Below are 25871 nucleotides of genomic sequence, written 5' to 3'. Positions count from 1 at the left end.
TAACCCTTCTACTCGTAAGTTTACAGTGAGCAGAGATGTTGTTTTTGATGAGATGAGTAGCTGGTATAAACCAGTAAATGTGATTGATGATGTAGATGCACAAAATGGTAATGCTGCACAGATTTCATGGCAACAGTCACAAAATATTAGTGGACCTGGAGTGTCCTCTAGCAGTGGTTCACATTCTTTGCCATGGACAGGCAGATTGAGATCAAGAGAATCTCCTCAAAACAATGCAGATAGTCGTATGTAGGTTTCACGAAAAGGAAAAGAGAAGGTAGATCAGCCCATGTTTGATGTGAATGCAGGTCACTCTTATGTGGATGGTGAATCCAATGGCTCAGAACAGAGCATTGATGATGAGTTGGGTATTCCTTCTATTGTTACACTTGGAGTAAGGAAGACCATGGATGTTTTGAGAGCACCTGGAAGTGAGCCTACTTTGCGCAGGTCTACTAAAGCTAGGTATCCTGTGGATAGGCTAAAATATGATGGATTTACAGCCATTCACTATGCCTATATAGTCAAAGTGATACAAGAACTAGAACCCACTTCTTTTGAGCAAGCCATGGGAAAAGAAAAATGGGAGAAAGCCATGGATGAAGAAATGAATGCTTTGGAAGCAAATGCTACATGGGAATTGGTACCTTTGCCTAAAGATAAGAATGCAATTGGTTGTAAGTGGGTTTATAAGGTGAAGCACAATGCAGATGGTTCTGTGAACAGATACAAGGCAAGATTAGTAGTCAAGGGGTATGCACAAACATATGGCATTGATTATGAAGAAAATTTCAGTCCGGTTGCAAGGATGGCAACCGTAAGAGCAGTCATTGCTATGGCTGCATCAAAGGGATGGTCTTTACATCAGATGGATGTAAAGAATGCCTTCTTGCATGGTGATTTGCAAGAAGAGGTCTATATGGAGTAGCCACCAGGTTATGTGCATATTGTTCATCCTGAGTTTGTTTGCAAGTTGAAGAAAGCCTTGTATGGCTTGAAACAAGCACCTAGAGCATGGTCTAACAAGATAGGGCAGTATCTTGTCACTATTGGCTTTCAGATTTCCAAGGCAAATTTATCACTTTATGTGAGAAAAACAGAGAAAGGTATTATGCTGCTTGTCATTTATGTTGATGATTTGTTTGAGATGAAGGATTTGGGAGAGCTGCGTTATTTATTGGGCATTGAGGTGATAAGATCACCAAGTGGGATATGGCTCTTGCAGAGGCAGTATGGATTGGACATGCTGTCCAAATATGGGATGACAAACTGTAAGCCTATTTTAGTTCCTTTGGAGCAGAATGTAAAGCTGAGCGCAGATGCAGGTGAGCTTTTGGAAGACCCTACTATGTACAGGCGCATAGTAGGAAGTTTGATTTATATGACTATTACCAGGCCAGATTTGAGCTATACTGTTGGATTGGTAAGTCAGTTTATGCAGGCTCCAAGGAAACCACATTTAGATGCGGCTAGACGCATACTTAGGTATGTGAAGTCCACATTGCAGTATGGACTATTTAATGAGACTGGGGTTCAGATACAGTTGCATGGATACACTGATACTGATTGGGCTAGTAGTATTTCTGATAGACGATCTATCAGTGGATATGTGTTCTCTTTTGGGAGTGCTGCAGTCACTTGGAGCAGCAAGAAACAGCCTATAGTTGCCTTGTCGAGCACAGAGGTTGAGTACATGGGTGCAGCAATGGCTACATGTGAGGTAGCTTGGTTGCATAAGCTACTTTATGATATGCATCAGCCTACAGATGGGCCAGTTGTCATTTATTGTGACAACATGAGTAGTATACACTTGGTAAATAACCCAGTATATCATGCTAGAACAAAGCACATTGAGGTGCATTATTACTATGTGCGGGAGAGGGTTTTACTAGGTCTTATTGATCTAGTTTATGTCAGCATAGAGGATCACGTAGCTGACATATTCACGAAGGCATTGGGTGCAGAGAAGCTGCGCAAGTTCAGAGACCTACTTGGTGTGCAGGAATTGGGATTGAGCTCGAAGGGGAGTGTTGAGATATCAAGCTCCACTCGTGATATGCCAGGGTGACCGTTGTGCATTTATGTCACCGACTTGTTAGTCGCAGATGTGGTTGGTACACCGCCCATGAATAATAGCTAGATGACAGCTATCCTTATCTACTCTAGTTCGTGGTTTAGTTAGTATGCCACCTTAGTTAGTTGAGTTTGGTTTGAGACCCATATATAGGGTTCTTCTATTTCTTTGTATGAGACTTCTTTTTGGCTTACACAACTAAGAAGAGGAAAATTGTTTTCAGCCTCCACCTGTGTGTGTATTCCCCCATTGTGCAAGCAAGAAAGCTACAAGTGAGACTCCTTCCTTATCTCCCACAATCTTGACATCTAAAAGAAAAGAAAAATCAAATAAAATTTGAGATATTATGCCCCAACTAAAATAAAATAATTATAGTATCAAATAAGCTCATCTTTCTATAATCAATACAAAAGGTAAAGCTCTTTGTATGAAAATTTCCCATCAAGACAAGATGCTTTCGCAAATTTAGGAGACTCTAATAATCACTCGCTATGACTAACTTAATCATCCCACATGACATATGAATTTGAATATCAAATACTTGTCTTCAATGGAATCCAAGGGAATCCATTGGCATGCTTTCTTCTGAAGGGGATGCAATGGCAGTGGAGAAGGAGAAGAGGAAGATGCGGAAGAGAAGAGCACACACAATGTAGGTGTTGTCCAACTGAACTAACTGCCTTATTGCACTATCATATTATATATTAATAAAGAATGACTGGTCTTAGTGTACACAAGTAGGCCCAAAGGCCTTTTACCCCAACAACCTCCCACTAAAAGGTCAATGTGGCTGGGAAGTGAAAACAAAGAAAAGAAAAGAAAAAGACAAGGTGAGGAATCATGACATCTCACCCAATGCCCAATCAGAAAGCGAGCTGTGTAAGAAGTGTCGGGAACCTCTGTGCGCAGAAGAAGAGTTAAGAATCTCTGAGTCCATGACATCTAGGAGATAAGCGATCCCACAGCTCCATACAATGGAGCAATCCAAGAATGCTTCTCATGAAGCAAGCACAACTCATCAGTGCACGGCTGTAAAGCATCAGAGTCGCACATAACATCATCGTAGCACATACAAGACAGCAGAGAGCAGTCAAACTCTCCAGAGCCAATCACTGAAAGAGAGCCAACATCCAGACACTCGTCCAACGGGGTCTCAAGACTACATGTGGCCTCAACGAAGCGGAAGACTGACATATGGATGGCTCTCTAGCCTGCAAAACTACAAGAAAACAACTCTCATGAGCCTCCAAGGGGTCCAACAATTGACCACCAACATCTTGACCCTGACTAGTATGCATAGCTATGTTATTTGGGTCAATAAGTGCCTCATTTTTAGCATAAACAGCTTGCTGTAATGGCACTGTAGCTAGTGTAAAATCAGCCATAAAGTATACTGAATGCTCATCAAGAGGCTTGAGAGGTGTTTGTGTCTCATAGAAGATAGCATGATGGCTGCGTATGACCTGTTGGGCATCCAAATCCCATAATCTGTAGACCTTAAAGTCACCATCTCCATAACCAAGGAGGATACATCTACGTGACATAGGCTCATGCGGCATACGTACAAATGCATGGTAGCCAAACATCCTCAAGTAATCATAGGAGGGCTGCATGCCACTCCATGCCTCATGGGGTGTAATACCATCCAAGGTCAAGCACGGTGTCTTATTAACCAAATAGACTGCCATCATAAGGGCATCAGCCCAAAAGCCATAAGACAACCTAGCTGTGGTAAGCATAGAAGCAACCTTTTCCTGTAAGGTCAGGCACATTCCATGAGCAATCCCATAATACTGTGGGCACAAAAAATCAATGCCATACTATTGACAAGAGGTCAAAAAGCTGGGAGAGAGAGCATGACTCTCATAATCCATCTACAAGCACCTAGGCCTGCTACTAGCAAAATCCATAAACCTGTCAAGTATAACTGCAACATCCTCAATCTATACCAAGGGAAAAGCCCAAACACAGTGGGTAGCATGATCAACAAAGGTCACAAAATACGACACTCCACCAAGTGATTGGGAAGGTATAGGTCCATATACTGCACAATGGACAAGATCTAGAGGAGCATGCCTCGTATGATTGCCATAAGCCAAGGGGGCTCTACAATGACCAAGAGTACAATCATGGCAAGCATCAAGATTTGTAAGTGACATAGGAGGCAACAATGAGTCTAAACGAGACAAGATCTCCATCTCTCTGTGGTGCATATGGCGTAGGTGATAATACCATAACAATGCATGTGGTATCTGAATAACTACAACCATAGAATCTCCCACATGAGAGACATGCACTGGGTAATGAGAACCAACTCTAGAACCTCTGGCCAAAACCAAGCAACCACGATAGATCTTCCATGACCTATCCTGAAGAGAAATAGTATATCCTCCATTATGCAACTGGCTGACAGAAATCAAGCTCTTACTGAGCATGGGAACATGTAAAACATCCCTAAGTATAAGAGAAGTCCCATTAGGCAAAGCTAGGTGTATATCCCCTGTACCAACAATAGCATAAGACTGCTCAAGGGCCAAATCAATGCATTCGTCAACCTCCGTGTAAGAAGAGAACCATGCTCAATGAGGGGTAACATGACAAGATGCCATAGAGTCCAAAAGCCAATCAAACACATAGGCCTGATCACTAAGCAAGTAAGTTGTAGGGAAACAAGATGACATGAGTACATGCTCAACTGCATCATCATGGGTAACTACATGTACCTCACCACTAGTAAGAGTGGTAACACATACTGCATTTGTTGTATCTATGACTCTCTGCTCATGTTGAGCCCGTCGTCTTTGTCTCTACTGCTCTCTAATCTGACTAAAGCATTTTCTTTGAACATGCCCAAGCTTCCCACAATGGAAGCATACATCTATAGAAGAAGAATCTGTAGAAGACGACAAGGAATCCAAGTCATCATGAATACGGCTATCCATAGCATCCACGGAGCTCAAGCAGTCAAGGCCTATCCCAACGGAGGGAACATGCTCATAAAGACAATCATCTGCAAGTACATCAGTGGTAGAAGCATGTTGCAAAGGCTCATGAAACCTCAACAGATGGGAAGACATAAAGGCATCAACCAAGGATGCAATAGCTCCCACATGAAGAAGAGTCATAGCCAACTACATGACATAACCAACCACAGTACAGTAAAGCATAAGACATCTGCCATAAGAGCATATGGTATTCAGCCATGAAATCAGCCCATAACCATAATGGCAAACATGACTCTACAGTACATCAAACCACATAGTAGCATCCAAGTCAATGCAAGACCGGTATTTGGCATAAGATCGTGCAATGGTTAAGCTCCAGGAGAAGCCCATATATTTGTACAATAACATCCAAATAAGTGGCTCTATAAGGTATACAATAGTAGACCATGTGCACAGACGGGAAAGCATACATAGCATCTGCTCTCTAACATGGACGGCGGGCAACAGTAGCCCAACTAGCATAGAAGCTAGACAACAAAGAAGCAAGAAAGCCATAACTGCAACCCAAGCACTGTAAAGTCCACTAATCGACCAAAATAACCCGCAATAAATCCAAGCACCAATGAGCATACAAAGCTCAATAAAACTCTGCCAAGATAATGAAGCAACTCTCGTCAATACATGTTTGCATCAACCAAACATCCAGGGATCCATAATATCGGAGCATAAGGCCAAGTAGCATCCAAGGTCATAACGGAAAAAGCCAAATCAATGTCAAACTACTCCACAAAAGTCCTCAAATGCAAGTCTTGTCAAGCCCAAACATCTGCCATACTGCAGACAACCCAGAAGCATCCACCAAGACATAAACCCACATGGGTAGCCTAGGCATAAGCAGTCATAAGTGGAATGCCAGCTGCAAATAAAAAATTGATAGTGAACCATATAATTGAGCTCTACTTCTTGCTCAAAAGCATTCGGGAGCAAAAAGAACCATGTGGCATCATCCAAATACATCAGTACATAACCACAAATAGCCGGGAGCACCCCATGACTAATAGGCATAACCCAGCTGTAACATAAATAGCTTCAGCCCCGAATATTCCAGCAGTAAATAACCTCTATAAACTAAGCAAAACAGTGCTCAAACCAAGCTCAAATTGATAGGCAAACCATAGGCATACATTCCCATATGTATAGGCATCAACCAGGCATAATCGGGCATCAAATGACCATGTAGCATAATCATAAAATGTAATGACAGGGGCTACCCTATTTTGGGATGCCTATGGACTATGTAAAACAGTTAATGGCTGAGCAAATTCAGTCCCAAAAGTATCTCAAAACATTGGGCAAACATCCCCAAAGCATTTGGGCATCAAATACCAAGCCTCGGGTGCATCACATAAGCTAAGAGCATGACATTTTCTCACTGTAAATCAACTCAAATCTGTTAAGAAAATTCTATGATCAGAATTTAGCAAATCTGACATCACCATTGCGTCCGAAGCATGCCAAAACCCCAAGTTAGACTCTTACCTTGCCTAAATCGGGTTTCGGATGCCCGAAATATGAGAAAAAATGGGATTTTTGAGCCAGATTTTAAAACAAGTGCAAAAAAACGTGAGCTGCTATTGTGGGGCCTGTTGGTTATGCTAAGGATAAGGGGGCAAATGGGGGCATACAAGGTGCCCAATGAAGCCAAGGAATACATGCAAAGAGCCTATGAGGGCCATGGAGAGGTAAGAGATAAAATCTTACCTCGGGGGAAAGAAGCCATGGATGGCATTGAAGCTCCAAGCTCTAGGTCTTCAATCCAGACTGAAGTAATGCCGGACCAAGCTCCACGATCAAGCTCTGATCCAAAGCTCTGATACTAGTTGAAGGGGATGCAATGGCAATGGAGAAGAAGAAGAGGAAGATGTGGGAGAGAAGAGCACACACAATGTAGGTGATGTCCAACTAAACTGACAGCCTTATTGCACTATCATATTATATATGAATAAAGAATGGGTGGTCACAGTGTACATGGGGAGGCCTAGAGGCCTTTTACCCAAAAATCTTCATTTAATGTTGGTAATATAAGTGTACGTACAATGATGAACATGCAATCAAGTAACAAAAGACAACACTAGAGACCACCACTCTGCATGAAAAGATGTCACCTCTATGTACCCCATCCATCTCATTGTATCCTTCTTCAAAATTGAAATTAAGAAAGTCCTCACTTATTCCTTATAAATGAATATGGACGGACGTTAATGTGTATTGGTGGTTTTGAAAATATAAGCAAAAACATGAATTGGTACAAATCATGAAAGGCCCATTGATCTTGAAGCTCTCCTAGATTTCATTGAGTTATAAATGTCATGTACAATCTTTAATTTTAATATATGAAGCATCCACTCATCTAGAATGGGCCATTCCAAAGAATTAAGAGATGGACAAGGAAATAATTAAGAGAACCACATGAGCCAATTGATGTAGGCACTATATACATGAACTTGTAGAAGAAAATCTTGTGATGTAAAAGATATTGCGATGACTTTCCAATCATCATTATCATATCCATGTCCACATGTAGAGCTTTGTATGTCCCAGACAAACTTCTCAAAGACTAATCCTCAATAAGATTTGAAGGGAAAATGTCTAACAAGAGAAAAGAAGTTAAAACCTCAAAAATATACAAGAAGTTAAGAACATAATTACAATTCGAGGGAAAGAATTGTCAAGTAGTCTTAAGAGCTAGCTTCAAGTCCTTCATATTGTACACATGTTAAACTAATGCAACAAGGTCACCATCTCAAGCCTCCTGAAACCCAAGCACCCTATGGCCAACGATTTTTTAGTACACCACAAACGATGAGCTCAAAGAGGCCCTATTGCTAAAGGCTACATGTACACCCCCATGAATCATTCTTAAACAATGCACCTTCCCATTTGCCATGCTCATCCTTTGTATTGTGTACATAGATAGCAGATGTGGAATCACGATGACACTTTTGCTGACATGTAGATGCCATTGGAATGGTTTTAAGAAGAATATTACTTAGAAGAAGAGGAATGTAAGTAAGGAGGGTTGTGTGGCTATGGCTGTGTGGGCATAGAAAGATGAGAAGTTTTGTGGAATGGACATAAGAGAATGACCATGGAAGAAAGAGAGAAATTGGGTGCTATGTGGCTATGGTTGGAAGAAGTTGGGGATTGTGTGGCTATGTGGTTATCCTCATATTTTAAGGCTTACTTGCAATTTACATAATAGATGGCATAAGAAATACCCAACATGTAAGATGAAATAATTGATTTTTCCAATACATTGATACACATTGTACATAAGTGAGCTTGAAACCTTGATTTTACATTGGATGTCTTTTGCATATTTTGGGGTTTTTTAAAGTTGCCACCAAAGTTTGGCTAACATGGATCTCTCAAAATTGTAATAAGCATGGTGATCTCTCTTACCACTAGGGCTTATCCCTAATACATCAACAATGCTTTAAATCCTAAACAAATTGATCCACTATTTGATCTTCGTTCTACACATAAGCTTACTCTACTAAACTACATTTGCATCTTCAACTTTCAAAATTGTTGAAGGAGCACATTATTCATAAGCTCATAATCAACACCTTGTAGTGGATGTTGTGTTGACAAGAAGACCACATTATCAATCCCTCACAAGGCCTTCACAAAAAGATGCTCATCAAAACAAGGGTACCAAAACAATGTGGAAATAACAATGAAGAGCGATGATTGAATCTCTACAAGTTAGAGCTCCAGTACAAACATGGAGATGTCTTTTTTTAAAAGGAATTTCAATGAGGAGATTTGGGAAATGTTGAGCAAGTCAACTACATAAGGTGAGGTGGGTAAGGTAGAGTGGTTTGGGGGGGGGGGGGGGATTGACAACATTAGGTTGTTGCAAGTATAAAGGTGGAGGGAGGTGGTGGAATATTGACAATGGTGGAGGAAGTTTGGAAGGAGAAAGGTGGTGATAAAGAGTGGGCTAGTGGTTTGACATATGGTTATGGATAAGAGATCAAGGGTTTAGAAAGATAATGGTTTAGTAGGCATAGGGATAGGGATATTACTATTGTGTAGAGGCATGAACATGGAGGAGCTAGAAAAGAGGTGGAAATAGGAAGGGGGGAGTAAATGCATAGACAAGAAGGCATCAAGAGGGGGTGGATAGAGGAATTAGGACTAGAGGCATGGATAATAAGGCATTAGTAAGGAAGCGATGGATAGAGGAATGAGTAGTACAAGTATAGATATAGAGTCATGGGGGTGAAAGGCTATTGACAAGGTTTGTGCAAAGGGAGGGTCTAAACTTCATGGTTGGTATGCATGCTCTTGTGCATGAGGGGTATGTGTATTCGTATGTGTATGTGCACATTTGCAAGAGCATCATTTATGGATGTGCATCCCTATGTCTCTTTTTCCCTCTCACTCTTCCCCCTTCCCTCCCTCCCTCCCTCCCTCCCTCTCTCTCTCTCTCTCTCTCTCTCTCTCTCTCTCTCTCTCTCTCTCTCTCTCTCTCTCTCTCTCTCTCTCTCTCTCTCTCTCTCTCTCTCTCTCTCTCTTTCTCTCTCTCCTTATATGAACTTGAACTCTAGGTCATTAAAAAAGAAAATTTGTATTGAAATTTGACTTTTAAGATTCCATAAATAAAACTTGGAAGGTCAAAAACCTTAGAATTGACTATAAACATGGGAGTGTTTTCTATGTGCATTTATGAATGTGCATCTCTATGTCTCTTTTTCCCCCTCACTCTTCCACCCTTCCCTCCCTCCCTCCCTTCCCCACCCCCCCCTCTCTCTCTCTCTCTATATATATATATATATATATATATATATATATATATATATATATATATGAACTTGAACTCTAGGTCATTAAAAAAGAAAATTTGTACTGAAATTTGACCTTTAAGATTCCATAAATAAACTTGGAAGGCCAAAAAACCTTAGAATTGACTATAAACATGGGAGTGTTTTCTATGGATGTGGCCCTTGATGATTATGGACAACATTAGTGGCCATGCCATTTTTTAAAAATCACAGAACAACCTTGATCATTGGGGTGACACATAAATTAAAAATTAAAAAAGAAAAGAAACATTCTTGCTAGTGTTTTCTTTGACACTCATGGCCATATCAACAAAAAAATACTCCCATATTTATAGTCATTTGTAGGGTTTTCAAGTCTTTTGAGTTTGTTTACGGAACCTAAAAGGTAAAGTTCTACTCTAAAAAAAGTTGTCTATTTTCTATGATCTAGATACTAAGTTCATAAACATTTGGAGGGGGGATAGGACAAATCAAGAGGGCTAGAGAAAGAAAGGAGGACACACACACACACACACACACACACATAGATAGAGAGGGGGGGACAAATAGAGAGGTCCTATCCTCCTTTACAAAGCTCCAACTCCTCTAACGCCCCATTTACCCCATGTCTAGCTCTCCTACACCTTTATCCACTATTCTTATATATTCCCCATTTATGCTCTCTCGACCACCTCTCCCCACAACCCCATACGCCCCTTACCCTTGCCTAGCTTATTAAATACCCTCGTCTACCTTCTCTTATCCTTGCCTATTTCCCTCTACCCTCATCTATCTCTTTCACTCCCCACCCATGCTTCTAATTCCTCACTCAACCACTTGCCCACCATCCTCTATCCACACTTACCTTTGTTTATCTTATAAATACTTTCATCTACCTTCATTGTTGTTGCCTATCCCCCTATCCTAAAGTGGATCCTTTTCTACCCTTGTCTATTCTTCTTTGCCAATATTCACCCTCTCGTAGCCCCACTTACCCATGCCTAACCCTCCATGACCTATATTCCTCATCTATCTCCCTCTATCTCCTCTAGCCCAAATTGCCCATGCATAACCCCACCTTGACCTACATTTTGGTATCCTCATCTATCTCCCCTACTCCCACATGCTACCTATCCCTCCACATATGGTTGTCAAGCTTCTCTAGCTCACATATGCCCTCTAACCCCCTTCACCCTCACCTATTCCCACCCATCCTACCTATGTCCCACTATCTTCATCTATTCCCATGCATCCCCTCTACACCCCTATATTACTCTCCTACCCATGCTACATTTGTTGATCTCTTGCTTACCTCCATGTATTGCCCACATTTTTCCATCCAACTTACCTACCTCTACCTTTATGTTTCCCCATCTATTCTTTTACACCCTTCTCTACTTCCCATGACTCCACTTACCCCAACCTATCCCCCTCAATCTCTCACCCATCCTAGCCATTCTATCTACCTCCTACTACCCTCATCTACCCCCCCTTTTACTCCCAATCCATCCCCTCTACCCCTTTATTTGTTTGCCTATTATCCATATTCATCCTCGTTTGTCCCCGTCTACCCACCACTATATCCCTTTTTACCATCTCTAACTCCATTTGCTCCAATCTATCCCTTGCAATTCTTGCCTACCCTAGCCCTACCCTCCATCCATCGACCGACCACCCTCCATCCTCTTTCGGGCACACAATACCCAAAATCCTTCACTTAAAGCTCCAAAGATTTGTAAATGTCTAGAGCCTTTATAAATATATTGCAATTTTAAAGTAGCAAGAGCTTTTGCTAGATCTATACAAGAATGCACATTGGTGCTGCCATGTCAATGATGCATATGTTTAGTCCATCCTATCCATGAAGCAAAGCCATGTATGACTAATCCTATACCACATTGACTCTATCATGAAGCTTTCTCCATCACAAATAGCTATGAAGAAAATCATGTCTAATTATCAAGTTCTCCATTGTGATGTGTAAGAGGAATAACAACCAAAGCACAACCTAAGGACGCTACGAATTGCAAATAACTCCAATCCTAAAAATAACACACCCCATTATAACCTTGATTAGCAATTCAAAGGGTTTGATGCTTATGTAAAATAGAAAATACAACCTCAATGTAGCTCAAAGTTGGATATAACATCACACTCTTAGCCCACGATTGGGTGGAGCATGGTGTATAAGGGTGTGGCCACAATACAACTCATTGAAAGATGAAATAAAAGATACCAACTACAAGAGGGAAACTCTTGGGAAAAGGCATCACCTCAAGTGCCATAAATACAAAGCTCTCTTCGTCAAACATAATTGCTCCTTCATAGTAAATATATCGCACTCTTGATCCGTGCTCACAAATCAGTAGCATTAGCATCGCAATCCTTTGTAATTACACCATGAGTAGTGGATAGATAGAAGCTCTTGTTTAGTAAGTTAGGGAGACATCAACTCCAAAGCTTCACAATAAGAGGTTTGAGATGAAGGACATGAGATAGGTCTCACATATTCTTGGCATGTGCATCACAAGAGATCGCTCTAAGGGGCTCCTTTACTTATTATAGAAATACTACATACAAAAGGTCCTTGAGCACTTCCATATGTAGGATATTAAGTTTATTGGCTGTTCTTTACCTTCCCATGTGAAGGTTTGTTAGGTAGATTGTCCCTACATGAGTAGAAGGATGAGATGGACAAGATTCCTTATGCATCTGTAGTGGGATGTTTGATGTATGCCATAAGAGCCACTCATCCAGACATAGCATTTGCAATTTGATGTATGCTATGATAGCCACTCATCTAGACGTAGCCTTTATAGTGGGAGTTGTGGCACACAATATGGCTACACTTGGTGGGCTACATTGGATGCTGTGAAGGATATCATGAGATACTTGAAGGGCATTGAAAATATGAGCATTTGCTATGGTGGTTAGGATACTACAGTTGTGGGTTACACTGACTCCAACTATGCAAGACATGCAAATAGTAGGAAGTCCACCTTTGGGGATGCCTTCACTTTTATTGGAGGTGCTAGTTTTTCTTGGTTGTCTAGGGTGCAGAAATGCACAGTCTTATCTACTATTGAGGTAGAGTATGCTACAACCAATAAGGCTTGCAAAAGGAGGCCCTATGGTTAGGCCGTTTGGTGACAAGCCTTGGGATTATTATTACTCCTGCATTACATTCGAATTCTATAAGTGCTATTTATTTGGCCAAGAATCTAGTCTTCCATGTAAAGACAAAGCACATTGAGGTACGCTATCACTTCATAAGGGAGGTGGTAGAGGACAAGTCTGTTGAGCTTGTCAAGATCTTGACTGATGAGAATCCTACAAATCTGCTCCCATTGAAAGTCTCTTAGCGGAACATTTTGGCTAAGGAAGATGATAGGCATAGGTTGAGATGACTCTACCTTTCATCTAAATTGTAGTAGCATCACTTTGCCCTGATAAGTTGCCAAAAACCTTCTTTTGAATTCATCTTTCAAAGGTGGCTTCCTTATAAAGTAGAAAAATGCCTATAGTAGCAAAGTTTGTGTATCACTTCCAAATCTAATTGTTGCAAGTAGCTTTGAAGGTGAGCTTCCCTTTAGCTTTGGCTTAACCTCTTCTTCTTTCATTAGTGGTAGCTCCTTTAGTGCGAATTTCCTTCCCCACCTCTCCAATATTTGGACTAGAGCCTTTAACAGCAACAACATAATCCAAATCCATCCTAAATGCATTCTTAGAGTTTAGATTCTCACCTTGCATCCCATCCTCACTATGCAAGACCTTTGATCGCTTCCTTGCTTGGGAGCCTTGCATGTATGCATGTAGGGCAATGCTAGATTGGCATTCAAGGGAAATAATGAACTTTAATGGCCTTAATAGCCAAATCACAACAAAAAATTGTTTTGATGGTTATTTCATCATCAATGGATTCTTTACCCATTTCTAAAGTGCTTTAGCCTCATAACATTTCTAGAAGAGGTATGGGATAGACTCCTTTTCTTATCCCAGACTTGTTAAAGAGGTGCAGCCTCCATCATCCTCATTCTGTCCTTGGTTTGGTAACTTGTTCATCATGACCCTCATAAGAAGAGTTTGTGCCTAATTGAGGGGCTTGAAGATTAGATCCTCTTCACTTTCTTCCTTTGAGTCTTCAACCTAGTGTTGGGGAACTTCCTTTGCCAATGTGTTGACATCTTCTAAGTATGTTAATGAGAGGTATAACTTCTTGTAGCCAAATAATTGTTGTTGATTTTAAATTTCTTACTCAACTTTACCTAAGTAAGAAAGTTTGGTTATCGTGGTCCCATAGGTGATAAAAAGCTTTGGCCTATAGTTTGCAAAAAGCTTTACATTGTAGCCTCTCAATCAAATCCTTTTAAAACCCAATGTTTTTGCATTGACTATAAAACCTTTACATGAATATATTTTAGTTGGTCTAAAGATTCTTGAAAAGTTGTTGTGTGGGAAATGAGTATGCCAACAATCCAAAGACCTCCAAGCATTAGTCACAATAGATCTCATGGATTGTGATAAGGTGTAAGGCCTAATGGCTTTTGAGGTCCATGAATAGATCGTAGCATATTGTGCGTGCATTGCATGCATGGAACACTAGGCCGCTTCACGGCAGGAAGCGACAAGCGAAGTTTGTTCAACAATACATTTCTCATCTTTCTCTCTCCTCTTTTCCCTCTCTATTTCTAAATTTTTTATTTACTCTCTCTCTCTTTCTCTCCCCCCAAATTCCCTATGTCTAATTCTCTCTCTCTCTCTCTCTCTTTCTCTGCCTTCTATTTTAGTTTATTTTTTTCTCTCCTGGTTCTCTCTCTCTCTCCCCCCTTTTTTCTCTCACTGCTTTTCTTCTCTTCTCTCTCTCTCTCTCTCTCTCTCCTTTCATTCTCCCCCCTCCTCTCTTTTCATTCTCTCTCCCTCTCCTCTTTTTTCCTTTTTTTTCTCCTCCTCTCTCTCTCTCTCTCTCTTCATTCTCTTTTTAAAAATTTTCTTTTATCTCTCTCTCTCTTCTTCTTCTTCTTCTTTCACTTTCTTCCCCCCCTTAGTCTCTCTTAAAGTATGTAAACTTTATCTTTTTTCTATATATAATTCTCTCTTTATGTTTATATTCTCTCTTCTTCTTCTTCCCTCTCTCTCCTTTTGTTCTCTCTCTTCGTCCCATTTTCTTCTCCTTCCCTTTCTCCTAATTTTCATTTTTTCTTCTCTCCCTCTCTCTCTTTTAAATTTTATCTTCTCTCTCTCTCTCTCTCTCTCTCTCTCTCTCTCGCCCCTCTCTCCTTTTCTCTCAAAAAATATTTAAATTTAAGAAAGACTTTTCTCTTTTCTCTTTTTTCCCATCTCTCTTCCTCTTTTCCTCTTTTTTTCTTCTTCTTCCTCTCTCTCTCTCCCCCCGCTTTTCTTCTCTCTCCCCCCTCTCCTTTCTTTTCCTTCTCTCTCCTCTTTTTTTCTTTTTTTTTCTTTCTCTCTCTTTAAAATTTTCTTCTCATTCTTTTAAATTTTATCTTTCCTCTCTCTATAATTCTCTATTCTTCTTCTTCTTCTTCTTTTCTCTCTCTCTCTCTCTCTCTCTCCTTTTCTTCTCTCCCTCTCCCTCTCTCTCATATCTTTTTCTTTTTTCTTTTCCTCTCTCTCTCTCTCTCTATTTTCTTATTTTTCTTTTCCTCTCTCTTCCTCTTTCAAGTTTTTTTAAAATCTCGCTCTCTCTTCTTTCTATATATTTTTCTTCTCTCTCAATATTTCTTTTTTCTTTCTTTTCTTTCTCTCCCCCAATTTTCTCTCTTTTTCAAATTATATATTTCCTCATTATCTCTCACTCTTTAAGTAAAAAACTATACAAAAAAAGATTTAATTTTAAAAAGACAAATTTCTTTTCTCTTTCCCCCCTCTCTTTATCTTTTTCTCTTTCTTCTTTTTCTTTTTTTAATCCTTTTCCCTCTTCTTCTCCTTCTATCTCCCTCTCAAAGTGTGCAAAAAACTATGTCAAAATATTTTAAATTAAAAAATATTTTAAAAATATTTAATTAAAAAGTTTAATCTAAGAGAGAGAGAGAGAGAGAGAGAGAACCTAGGCCTTACACATGAGAAAGAGGGGGGAAGAATTTAATTATAAAGGGAAGGGGGAAAAGAAAGAGAGAGATTATAAGTGAGAGAGATGGGAGGGGGCTTTGATTTAAAAAAGGGGAGGGGGGGAAGGGGCTTTTAATGAAAAAAAGGAGGGGGAAGAGAAAATGAGAGATTACACGCGAGAAAGAGGGAAGGGGATTGTGGGTTTTGATAAAAAAAGAAGGTTTGAAAAAAGCGGTGGGTTCCCGAAGCTCTTTGGAGGTTCGGGGTTTTCGAACCTACAACGAAAATAATATAGCAGCTAGAAGTAAGATGGAGAATCGAATAAGGCTTTGCTTTTTGGGCTTAGAAGCTTACTAATAGGAGGTTATGTTGCTCTCTCGTTAGTACTATGAGGACACTTTACTAAATTTTGTTTTTCTATTTCTTACAGTATATGTGTTATCTTGTGGAGAGAGAAGTACATGCTTAGAGTGTGACCAACTAGAGTCAACAAGGACCATTTAAGTTAATTTCAACCTTAGGCAAGTATTAGATGCTAATTGATTGCGCTATGTAGGCTTTAATAGAGACTTTAAACCCAAATATGTAGTGAACTCAAATCAACCAGGAGTTTCCTTGGGCTACGACCTCATTGATAGCTTAGGCCAAAGCTATTGGCATAGGACTGTACTTCCCTGGGGTGTGTGGGCTTCATTGCACTAAAGTATCGGTGCACATGCCACAATGTATGCGTATAGGATACGATCTCAATCATATATTAGGCCAATGTTAACGACAGGGGACTCTACTTCGCTATTGGAATTTGGATGGGCTCGACTCTGTACAGTGATCGCAGATTCGAATGTCCTGTTCCAAACCTTCCACGCAGTATCTTCTAGAAGCTTCCGCAATATGGGCGGCGGGCGCTCCCGAGACAGTGCAGTGGTCTTACGTGTATGTGGAAACTTGTAAGTTGTCAGCCGACATTGTTTGAATTTCGGCTTAGTCTCGAGAAAGACTTTCATTTCATTTCATTTAATTTAATTTCATTTCATCGCATCTCATTTCACTCCGCGAATATGACCTCTTGCAATCCAAAGTCTTCTGTACGCCGCTCCTCCTCCTCGTCGTCGCGGAGTCCGATTGCCCCAAATGAAAATACTAAATCTCCGGCCTACCGTGGCGATGGCGGCGAGTCGCAGGCCCCGGCGCCCCTTTCGCGCCAGGAAACGGAACTTGCTTCTCTCGTCCGTGGCCGTGGCCCTCTGCCGAATCCACCCTCTCCCAGAGTTGAATTTCGACCTTCCGCCGATGATGGCCAGGCGTGCTTACTTATACGCCAAGCAGCCGCTAAAGCTCCTTGTGATGGTGAAAAGAGCTGGCAGTCATCGCCGATCGCAAATGGCATGCCTCCGCAGATGCCAGAAACCGGGAAAAGCCTCCTAGTTGCTGGCTATGGCAAGGTCGAGACACCACAGCTATCAGGTAGTATTGGTCGCGGGTCCCCATCTGTGGAGGCTGCGGCACCGCTGCTAGGGCATGGAGCCAGGAACGAGTTGCATCCTTCTTCTGCATCTTCATCACATGCTCAGATCAGCAAGGTTGGGGAGGACATGCATGAATCGAAGGACCTAGAGACCATGCTTGCATCCGTATCCTCTTCGCAGATGATGCTGGAGGCATTCATGCCCGACAGCACGCCGCCTTTCCTCACCAAGACCTATGATATGGTTGATGACCCAAGCACAGACCCCATCGTCTCTTGGAGTGTAGGCAACAACAGTTTCATTGTTTGGGATCCACACGGGTTCGCTCACAACCTCCTCCCTCGATTCTTTAAGCATAGCAACTTCTCAAGCTTTGTGCGCCAGCTTAACACATACGTAAGACCTTTCTGGAACTTTCACTGTCCAGCATTTTCTTAAACACGAAATGCTTATAGCCTTATACCTAATCGCCATCAGAATCTCCAATATAGTTCTTTTGTTAGGTTTGGAGCCTCCCCTGTTTTGCTTACCTCTACCCCATTCAAGCACTGTTTGTGCAAGAGTTTATAGATTAAGCCATGTAATTGATCGCTGTATGATGCTGTTACATCCTTGCATAGCACTTGAGTTCATTCTTTCAAGTCTGCAAGTTGATGAGGCATGATGGGGAATCAAAATGCCTTCTCTTTTAAAATCAGCCAATGCACACCTGGGTTATCCTCTTGCCGCATTTTAACAAATTTGTCAAGCATCTAGTGCAATTAGCTGAAATAGTAATGTTTCTTTACAGGGTTTTAGAAAGGTGGATTGTGATCGCTGGGAGTTTGCTAATGAAGGGTTCTTGCGAGGGCACAAGTACTTGCTTCAGCTTATTCATAGACGGAAAAGTCTCTCTCAAATGCAGCAGCAGCAACTTCTGGTTCAGAAATTGCCTGGAAGAGAACCATGTGTTGCAACAGGAAAATATGGAGGTCTTGCAGCAACAGGAGAGATTGGAAGGCTGACGAGAGACAAGAACCTGCTGATGCAGGAAGTGATCAGACTTAGACAACAGCAACAATCAACTCAGCAGGAAATCAAGGCAATGTCAGAACGGCTCCAGTTTACTGAACAAAGACAGCAGCAAATGATGGCATTCTTGGGGAAGGCAATACAAAACCCAACATTCTTGGCTCAATTCATACTTGAAAGTAAGGAGACCAAGCATCCGGAGAAAATCAAGAGGAAGCGCCGACTGCCTAGCACTGAGGATTCTGGATCTTCCAAAGTGACTGTGGATGGGCTCTCTCAAGCACATAACACTGGAGTTAAAGATGATGCCAAACTTTTGGGGATTCTGGATCTCGATACAGATGATACAGTGTCAGTTCAGCTGGAAGCCCTCCTTCAAGAGATGGGAGAGCGTAACATTGCCGAGGATGGGATTCTTGAAGCTGCACAAGATTCATTGTTAGATACCGAATTGGATGAAGCAGATTTAGACGGGGAACTAGAGGAAGAACATCGGGACGAAACAAGCTTATGTGTAAACTCGAAAATAGAACCGATGAACCACAAGGTTTTGACATGTGTTGGAGATATAGAACCTGTTTCATGGGAACAGCTACTTGAACCCATCCACAGCCAGCCACATGCTAATAGCTTGGGCAATACTATAGAAAGTCTGACGTCTGGAAGTGTCTCAGGTGCAGATATGCTGGTAACGTTATCATATGGAGGTGATGTCTGGTGGGACTAGGCCTAATGTGCTGAGAGGTGCAACTGCACCTGCTGGCTTATTGCCAGAAGACAATCGTTCAGAGTTGCAGTCAACTCCCTTTTAGAAGTTCTTTTTAGGTCATAAAGCTTTATGTGTATTAGAAGTCTTTGATGTGTGGGATTGGCAACATTTTGAGTTGTATCTCTTGATTCTAAAATATGGTTACAAAATCAGTAATAATATCATAGGTACATATGTTTTAGTTCTGTTTGCTCAGTCCCACTCAGTAACAGACAGTCACTCTCTAAAACTTTTGTATTTCAGGACTAGCAGGTTCAGAAGGAGTTCCCTGTGGGGAAGATGAGGGGAGCATGGAATAAGTGAGAAGTCAGACTGTTGTAATGCAGACATATGCAGAAGGTTTGCTCTACCTTAGGTTTAGAGTAGCAAGGGGCTTTTCGACGTTTCATTTTCCTAGTTAACATACTGTTATTTTTAGGCAAATTTTTATTTTGTATTGTGGCTCTGTGGGCTTCTTCTGCTGTTCCAAAACTGGCTCTCTACTGATTTCAAATTAGGCAGTAGTTTTGACTTGTAACTGTTTCTAGTGCTGAGGCGCTTTTGGAATGTCTTCATTTTTGCATTTAAGAGGCTTAAAAAGCTGTTTTAAACAGCTTTCATTTTGTAAAAACTTGGGAGTCATCTTAAAAGTTTTTGTGCTGTTCATTCAAACATGCCTGACATCTTTCATAAGTTGTCTCGTATTTACAGAGTAGATACAAACTGCATATTTAGTGACCACTTCTTGTGCTATTATGTACATACTGTCTGTCTCACAACTTTTCATTCATGGATTTTGCTTCTAATGTGGTTGACTGCATGTGTCTTTATAATGTAAGTTACTTGCACAGATGCTTGTTTTACTTAGTTCCAGGCTTCCCATTCCTATTTGAAAAATTGCAATATTTTGTTGCAGTTCTGTGAGTCATCATGTCTATTTGCAAATCTACTGAGGTTTTGATGCATACTCGTGAGATAGCACAGTTGAAGCGAGTTGCAAACTATTAATAGGTGATGATGATGCCTGACTTCAATCGAAGTTACTATGAACTGCCCTTCAGACACTTCATAATAGCAAAAGCTTCTTATGATCAATTTCCAAGGAAGGAAGGTACCCATCCAATATTTGCTCTCAATCCTCCCACACAAGGCATCATGGCTTAAATCCCAAATTTGCCTCTAGAGAATTGCCTTAGCTCAAATAGTGTTAACTTCAATTGAATCTTCCCAAAGAAAATGCAATAGATTGTTTTCATTTTATTTGCATAAAGATAAGAGATGCTCTCAAACACCCTTGATTGAGGCTTTATAAGAAGTTTGTTTATCAAAATCTTCCATAACAAGCTAAACATATCAAGACCTTTCATTGAAAGAAGTTAAGCCCAGGGGTAGGAGTAATTCTTTAAACTTTGTAACTCTTTTTTTCCAAGCTCTTAATGAGTCAATGGGGAAACATTTAACTCATTGACTAGCCACGTTAAAAATCCATGTAGAATTTTGCCAACCCACACCTCCTCTTGTTACGGATCTTTACGAGACTTCAAGTCATAACCTACCACGAGGCATAGAAAGGCATAGCGGAATGGCACATAAGATATATCAATAAGGAATCTTTGTATTCATGATTTTGAAAGATACAACATTGGGGCACATCTCAAGGCTACGCTCTCATGACGCCGCATATGTGAGGATTCACCATCGAGTATAGGGAATCACATGTAGAGTGGAAACCAAGTAGAGCTCAAGGTCATTACCACTCCATATATAGGTGTTTTTGGCTCCAACACCATGGTATAGCTTCAAGCCTATACCCTTACACTCATCCTCACTTAATGAATTGCTATCCTCAACAATGTAAGGGTGGTTTCTTGACTCATTTTGGGTTCTTAATACAACTTATGCTATCAAGCTAGTTAGTGTATGTTGGTCTAGGACTTGACTTCTTAGTTGGGTCTTAACTTGGTTTATCCATCTAGACTTGGTTCTTTTATTCTTTTGCATTCCAGTCCACCCTCGACTCAATAATATTTGAGGAGTGGAGACTTCATAGTCCTAACCTGATGTGGCTTGGTGCTTATGGCTTTGCATGCCAAGCTTTGTAGGTGCAATCCTAAGTTGCACTATTGGGGTCAAGGCATGTTGGTGTGGTTGTAGCCATGTTATGCCCTTAAGCTAGGTAGTCCATTGCATTGCTCCTTGTGTTGTTCCCCCCTATCTTTGTATATTGTTGCCTTGGGCCTTGGAGACTTGGGTCTCTGGTTTGTTTGCCAAGATGCTTTGCCCTCATTGCCAAGTCAAAAACTTGGGATTTTTTTGGTCTCCTTCTTGAATCTTTCTTGCTTGCCTTGAACTTAGACAAATTGGTTGGTTCAGCTTGTTTTCTCGCATAGAAGGTGTGGTCTTGGTGCATGGCACCTCTTTGGCTCTTCTTAGCCGCATCTGGAGTTGAAGTTCTTGGAGAGGAACACACTTAGATTAGATTTTGGTTTGTAGAAGTAGAGGTATCTTTGAAGTTCTTGGGGTGACGTCGGTATGTGTGGTGCTTGGTGTGTCATGGATTCATAGGATTGGGATAACAATTCCTTGAATTGCTTGCGGCTTGAATATCGAGATCTCAATCTTTACCAGCATTGAGTATGGTCCCAACAGGTTCCATAGTCTAAAGACATTCGCCTTAAGAGTGAGTTGGAGAGTCATCCAAGACTCAACTAGCGAGGTTTCCTTCCATGGCACTAAGTTACCTTGATTGGACCATATTGCGAGCACTCCCTCATGCTCTCCCTTCTTTGAGGCTTTGTCCTCTAACTCATTCATTCTAAGATCATAAGGGTTTGCCTTTGCGAGCTCAAAGGCGTAGCCAATGATTCCATTGTTGAAGTGCACTTGGTTCCTACTTTGATCCGAGTTGGTTGGGATGGGATGTGGCCTTGGATCAAAAGCTTGGTTTGCTTCGTTCTTAGCCACGAATTTAGCTTGGGGGATTTTGTAGGTATTTGCATTCTCATCTCTTTTGTTGGCTTTAGTAGCCTATCTCCATTTCTTGGTGTTTGGTTTCACCTTCTTTTACTTCTCATTCTCATTCTCCTCTCTCTTAATCTTTCTGCATCTTTTTGGCCTACTTCACCTAGGTTTATCATTTGCTTCTCTTTTTCTTTTGGCTTTTTAGCTCTCCATACTTGTTCTTCTAACTTGGTTTCTTCGCTTCTTTTTACTTGCTCTATCTTTTTTCTAACTTTTTTCTTCTAGTTGATTCTTCATATCTTGCTTTAGCTTTTCTTTCTCTTCTAGCTTCTTCCTAATTGATTCTACTTGCTATTTTCTCTATTTCATTCTCTTTTCTTGTTTCATCTTCTCCTTAATCTTCTCTATTGCTCCATCTAATGTCTTTTTCTTCTTTTCTATCGTCTTTTTTTATCTCATCCCATATTTGCATGATTCTCTCCTTAAACTCTTTTCATAGCCTATCATCATCGAACTTTGCAAGTTTGGTTGGTTGTTGGCGTTGGGGTCGAGGTGTTCCAAGATCTAGGCTGAGCTTCGCTTCGCCCTTCACTTCTTTGGATTATTGAGGTAGAGGTGTTCCAAGATTTGGGCTGAGCTCATCCTCTCTCTTTTCTTCTTTCTTCTCTTCTTTCTTTTCCTTTGCCTATATTATCATGTAAGGTAGAAATGTTGGCTTCATGTAGCGGATGCCTTGCCCCAGGTGCTTTTGCCTATTCATTCTCATCTTCTAATTCTATCTCCTTATCTACTTCTTCATATTTCTCTTCATCAAAGGCATCCCATGTCTCACAAGAGGGCACCAACCTGGCCTCACCCTCAATATTAATGGGTGGAGGTATTCCAAGATCAAGATCGAGCTCATCCTCCCCCTTCTCTTCTTCCAACATTGGTTCTTTTTTTAACTCGACTATAACCTATGGGTGCAATGGTTCATCCTTTTAACATGTCCACCTAGCCTCTTCTTTCTTGTATCCTAACTCCATCATAATATTTTCTACCTTTGAATGCATATCCATTCTCCATCCTCCCTTCACATAATATTCCATCATTTCTTTATTTTTTGGAACTTCTTCAAGTTGGCATTCTTCAGGATAGGGGTAGTCAGTGTTGAGTTATTCTCCTTCTGGGTGGTAGTTGATGGGAAAATCTTTAAGGCAGTAGTATCCATCTCCTTCAGGAGGGTATTTGTTGTGGAGGTATTGGTCTTTAGGGTAGACTTCTTGGTAGTAGTCTTCAAGGTAGTAGTTGGGGTAGTAGCCGTCAACTCCTTGTTTGGGATGAGCTATTCCAAGATCAGGGTTGAGGTGATCATCTCCCTGATCTTTATCTTCATCTTCATCTGACCATAATTCTTCTTCTTCTTTCACTTGTTTCTTATTTTCTTGACTCTTTGGTTCTTCTTTGGTTGGCTTCATTCCATTTTTCAGCTCTTGGACTCTTTCGGCTCATATCTTCTTCAAGTATGGTTCGGCCCTCTTTCTGGCTCCCTTAGATCTAGAGGTACTCTCCTAGTCCCACCTTAGCATTTTCTCTTGCAATTCCGTGTGGAGGCCTCGGGCCATCTTCACTTGCCACATCCTGGCTCTCTCTCGCACCATGATCAGCTGGAAGTCAACCTCCTCTAGGTCTTCATCCAACTCTTTAGCCTTCTCTTCGAGATTGCACAGCACATCTGTTTCCTTGTGGGTCTTCCTTAGCACTTTGATGGTTTTCTTTGTCAGCTTGATTAGTTTAAGCCACAACTCTTCCTTCTTGTATGTGATTTTGAGCCAATGACATAGCTCGTCTTCCTCTTCGAAGAAAGCGTTCTTCCACAACCTTGGCTCTCTTTAAGACATTTTTTGAATGGTATGCCGTGCGTCCTTATCACCCATAGCTCCCTCAACTTTGTTGGGACATCAGGTTCTTTTTCAATTTCCAGTAGGTAATATGTCGGGGAGGGAGAGGGGGGGGGGGGGGGGAGGGGGGTGTCACGACGTGGGCATTGTGTCATGTCGTGTCATATCATCGTGTTGTGTTGGGGTCATTATGTTGTGTTGCATGACATGTTATGGTAGGATCTCTTTTGCGTCCATAAGCTTGCTCCCCTCTCAAGCTAGTATGCTTCGTGCTAGAGTTGCTTTGATACCAAGTGTTACAGACCTTCACAGGACTTCAAGTCATAACCCGTCATGAGGCACAAAAAGGCATAGTGGAATGGCACACAAGATATATCAATAAGGAATCTTTGTATTCATGATATCAAAAGATACAACATTGAGGCATATCTTAAGACCACCCCCTCATGACGCTGCACATGTGAGGGTTCACCACTTACATATAGAGTGGAAACCAAGCAGAGCTCAGAGTCACTACTACTCTCTATATATAGGCGTTTGTGGCTCCAACGCCATGGTATAGCTACAAAGCCCATATCCTTACACCCCCTTCTCCCACCCCCCTTCCTACGCCAAAAAAAAAACCATTGTCTGCGATTTCATGGAAAGCCTATTTCTAATTTCTCCAAATGGAAACATGATTATCACCTCACAACAAAAGATGTAGGGCAATCATTGTTAAAACTAGTAAAAGTATCTTAAATCCAATTAGCCTTCTCTATTGAGAGTGTAAACTCTCTAGCAATATCATCTTACACACTAAAAGACAAGTTTCTAGCATCCCACAAATTACTCAATCTTTGAATAACCTTTTGACAAAATGAGAGAGAGAGATTACCATTGATCATCATAGGGAGGATTCCATTGTTAATTCTTGTCATGAATTGACATTTGTAATAAAAGTGAAACAATGTAAGTAGTGTCACAGACTAGTAAATCATCTTTTTTTAGTAATATGGAAAATCTAATAATTATTTAAACAATATTTTGAAGTTGTATTTCTTTTTGTATGTGTTGTAGCTAATATCAAATTCCATTTTTGATACTTGCATTGTAAAAGTGAGCATTTATAAGAGTTGGATTAGGAAAGTGTTCCTCTAGCAAGCTTGTATTTCTAAATTGTATATATACTTCAAGTTGCTAGGGAAAAGTAGAAACTTATTATGAAAAATCTATTAAGTAAAATGCTCATTGAAGTGATATGTATCCAATAGTAGCTTTGTAAAATTATTGCAAAATATGTGAGTGAATTATTTGGTATATAATAAGCATTAAGTATCTCATGAGTCATCCAAATTGACATGCATTTTAAGTGCTTGCTTAATGTAAAAGGATATTCTAGCTAGAAGTAGATCGATTGTTCCTAGAGAATGAAATGTGAATTCTAGATACATTTATATATGCCCTCAATATCTTTCCTTGCGCTTTCATTTGGTAAAGTACTTTATCATCACATGGCTTTTGCTATTGCATTTAATCTATATGACACCTCCCTCCTTCATTTGTGCCATTCATGCTAGCCTCCCTCTCATGCCTTGGCTTGCATATTGCCCTTATGTACATTATTGTTAGTTTTGAAGCAATATGCATCTAGGTGTAGCTTTCTAGAATCATTATCAATATCATTCAAGTAAATAAACTAAATTAACTTGTATATGCTAATAATAAGTATCTCTTATTGTAACGTGTCCGCTCCTCAAATCGTGGGACATGTCTTAGTAGCCCATTGAGAGGTTTATCTAGAAGACGCCACTTGGCACTTCCAAGGAATGACACGGGTTTTGCCAACTAGGGTCTCTCGAGTCTGCCCCCGCAACGGAACTTATCCGGCCGTTCCCACTAGGATCGACAT

General features: G+C 40.8%; 1 protein-coding gene across 2 annotated transcripts; it reads left to right on the top strand.

Annotated features, from left to right (window-relative positions):
* The first annotated feature begins 17010 nt into the window (after positions 1-17010).
* On the top strand, positions 17011-19772 carry LOC148018301 (heat stress transcription factor A-2-like). 2 transcript variants are annotated; one of them, XR_015687750.1, is made up of 3 exons: positions 17011-17776; positions 18171-19216; positions 19404-19772. XR_015687750.1 is itself a non-coding variant. In XM_087662060.1 (2 exons), exons 1-2 carry the CDS (start codon positions 17300-17302, stop codon positions 19116-19118), a joined length of 1425 nt encoding a protein of 474 aa, XP_087518186.1. In that variant the 5' UTR covers positions 17011-17299; the 3' UTR covers positions 19119-19345. The 2 variants fall into 2 exon arrangements, 1 of the variants encoding a protein (XP_087518186.1); XM_087662060.1 differs by lacking the exon at positions 19404-19772 and having other exon boundaries at positions 18171-19345.
* The last annotated feature ends 6099 nt before the right edge of the window (positions 19773-25871 follow it).

The sequence above is a fragment of the Lygodium microphyllum genome, chromosome 21 (genome assembly GCF_053477565.2).
Source record: "Lygodium microphyllum isolate KBCC chromosome 21, Lygodium_microphyllum_v1.1.10, whole genome shotgun sequence".
Taxonomy (NCBI): Eukaryota; Viridiplantae; Streptophyta; class Polypodiopsida; order Schizaeales; family Lygodiaceae; genus Lygodium; species Lygodium microphyllum.
The sequence above is the reverse complement of the archived record's forward strand: the minus strand, read 5'-3'. Positions and strand labels throughout refer to the sequence as shown.

Excerpts from the sequence above, each read along its gene's own strand:
- LOC148018301 (XM_087662060.1), top strand. The coding sequence starts at position 17,300 with ATGCCTCCGCAGATGCCAGAAACCGGGAAAAGCCTCCTAGTTGCTGGC. Across the intron at positions 17,777-18,170 it reads TGCGCCAGCTTAACACATAC|GGTTTTAGAAAGGTGGATTG; the intron begins GTAAGACCTTTC and ends GTTTCTTTACAG.